The sequence below is a fragment of the Silene latifolia genome, chromosome 8 (assembly GCF_048544455.1).
Source record: "Silene latifolia isolate original U9 population chromosome 8, ASM4854445v1, whole genome shotgun sequence".
NCBI lineage: Eukaryota > Viridiplantae > Streptophyta > Magnoliopsida > Caryophyllales > Caryophyllaceae > Silene > Silene latifolia.
This window is the reverse complement of record NC_133533.1, coordinates 90,786,703-90,788,844: the sequence shown is the minus strand read 5'-3', so window position 1 is coordinate 90,788,844 and position 2,142 is coordinate 90,786,703. Positions and strand designations below refer to the sequence as shown.

Here is a 2,142-nt window from a genome sequence, read left to right as displayed (position 1 = left end):
CTACTTAGTGTTAGCTTGTAATAAGGAAGTTAACAATGAATTCGTTCTTGTTCTTCTTGCTTTGTTCTACTTTTGTCTCATTTTTGGTTTGTGCATGTATTTTCTTTTACTTGTGCTGATGATACCACACCTCGAGCAGATGACAGTAACAAGAAGCAACGGGAATGGAAACGGAAATCCCCAAGAGGACTTACGGAGACAAGGATATGAGGAGGCTATGACTCAGATGGCTGCTCAACTAGCTGCATCACAAGTAACAATCACGCAGCTACTCAACAACCGAACCGGCAACTGCAACTGAACTTAATCGAACGTAACCGTAACCAACACCATCCCTCCGCTTTCGATAAGTTCTCAAAGCATCGACCTCCATCTTACCATGGCTCCGACGATCCTAATGATCTTGCAAATTGGCTAGCGGAAATGGAGAAACTGCTGAGGCTAAGCCACACTCCCGAAGAGGAAAAGATTGAGATAGTATCCTACTACCTCAAAGGAGCAGCGAACGATTGGTGGACAATCGCTCAAGAAGCTTTTAAGACAACCCCTGGATACGGATGGAATGAGTTCAGAGCCAGCCACGAGAAGAAATACTATCCTCCAGCCATGAAGCATCAGAAGGAACAAGAGTTCCACAATCAAGAGATGGGAGCTATGACTCTTACTGAGTACACTCGCAAGTTTGATGAACTCTCCAAGTTCGCCAAGAGACTGGTACCAGATGAGGAGACGCGCATCAATCAGTATGTGCGTCAGATGGAACCCAGTTTGAACCAGTTGATGGTGGGACATGACTTCCCAACTTTCCAAGCTGCCTACAAGAAAGCCATGGCCATTTTGGCTGCCATCCAAAATGCGGACAAGAATAAGAAGAAAACCTTTACCCCTACAGTGTCCCATAACAGTTTCATTCAGAAACCCCTTTACCAAAAACCTCACTATCCGAAACCCCTTTATCAGAAGCCTCGTCATCAAAAACCTTTTCACCAGAAGTCAAAACCTTTTGCCAAGAAATTTCAGGCCAACTTATCGAACAAGATCTTCCCCAAGGGCGACAATACCGGTAATGACGACACCCAGGGCTCGACCTCAAAGTGTTACTTATGCAAACAGGCTCCGCACCCTGGCAAATAGTGCAATGGGAAACCCATCATCTGCTTTTTCTGTAAAGAGGAAGGTCACAAGTCTTACGTCTGTCCCAAGAAGACGGGAACCCCACTGATTCAGGGAAGGGCTTACATGATGATCGATTGTGGAGAAGAGGAACAAGCCGATACAATCACTGGTAAATTTCTAGTTAACTCTTGTATGGCTTTCATTTTGTTCGACACAGGAGCATCTCTATCACATGTATCACCAACCTTCATAGCTAAGGCTAAACTTCCAAATCCCGAAGCAATCCATGCATCCATTGCAATTCCTAACGGTCAGACCTTAAACTGCAAAGCAAGGTACAGAGGCGTTCCTGTTATCATCCTTGGTTCGACCTTTCCGGCTAACCTCATCAGCCTCGACTTACCTGGTTTCGACATCATTTTGGGAATGGATTGGCTAGCAAAGTACCACGCCAAGTTTGAGTGTAGAGGCCAAAATATTTCACTAAGGATCTCGCTCAGAGCAAGAGTAACTTATAAAGGTTACAAACCGAACACCCGAGTTAAGGTCATCAACGTTATGAAGCTAGCGAGCCAGATGCGTAAAGGAGAACATACCTTCTTGTGCAACATAAATTCCATAGGAGGGGAAAAGCTCAGGATCGAGGACATACCCGTAGTCCGGGAATTTCCTGAGGTATTTCCCGAGGAATTACCAGGAATACCACCAGAGCGTGATGTAGAGTTCTCAATCGACCTAGTGTCAGGCACTGCCCCGATTTAAAAGTCACCATATCGTATGGCCCCAAAAGAGTTGCAAGAGTTGAAGATTCAACTAGGGGAACCCATCGAAAAGGGTTTCATTCGACCAAGTGCATCACCATGGGGAGCACCAGTGCTTTTTGTGAAGAAGAAAGATGGGAGTATGAGGATGTGTATCGACTATCGCGACTTGAACAAGGTCACCATTAAGAACTGATACCCTTTACCACGTATCGATGATCTTTTTGACCAATTGAAAGGAGCGGGAGTATTCTCCAAGATCGAT

At 45.2% G+C, this 2,142-nt stretch overlaps 1 protein-coding gene across 1 annotated transcript; it reads left to right on the top strand.

Annotated features, from left to right (window-relative positions):
* Window positions 1-423: 423 nt before the first annotated feature.
* On the top strand, window positions 424-1,878 carry LOC141595500 (uncharacterized). The gene is made up of 2 exons (XM_074415467.1): window positions 424-1,063; window positions 1,172-1,878. Exons 1-2 carry the CDS (start codon window positions 424-426, stop codon window positions 1,876-1,878), a joined length of 1,347 nt encoding a protein of 448 aa, XP_074271568.1.
* The last annotated feature ends 264 nt before the right edge of the window (window positions 1,879-2,142 follow it).

Coding starts and splice junctions, on each gene's coding strand:
- LOC141595500 (XM_074415467.1), top strand. CDS start 424: ATGGAGAAACTGCTGAGGCTAAGCCACACTCCCGAAGAGGAAAAGATT. Junction 1,064..1,171: donor CCCCAAGGGCGACAATACCG/GTAATGACGACA, acceptor TTTTCTGTAAAG/AGGAAGGTCACAAGTCTTAC.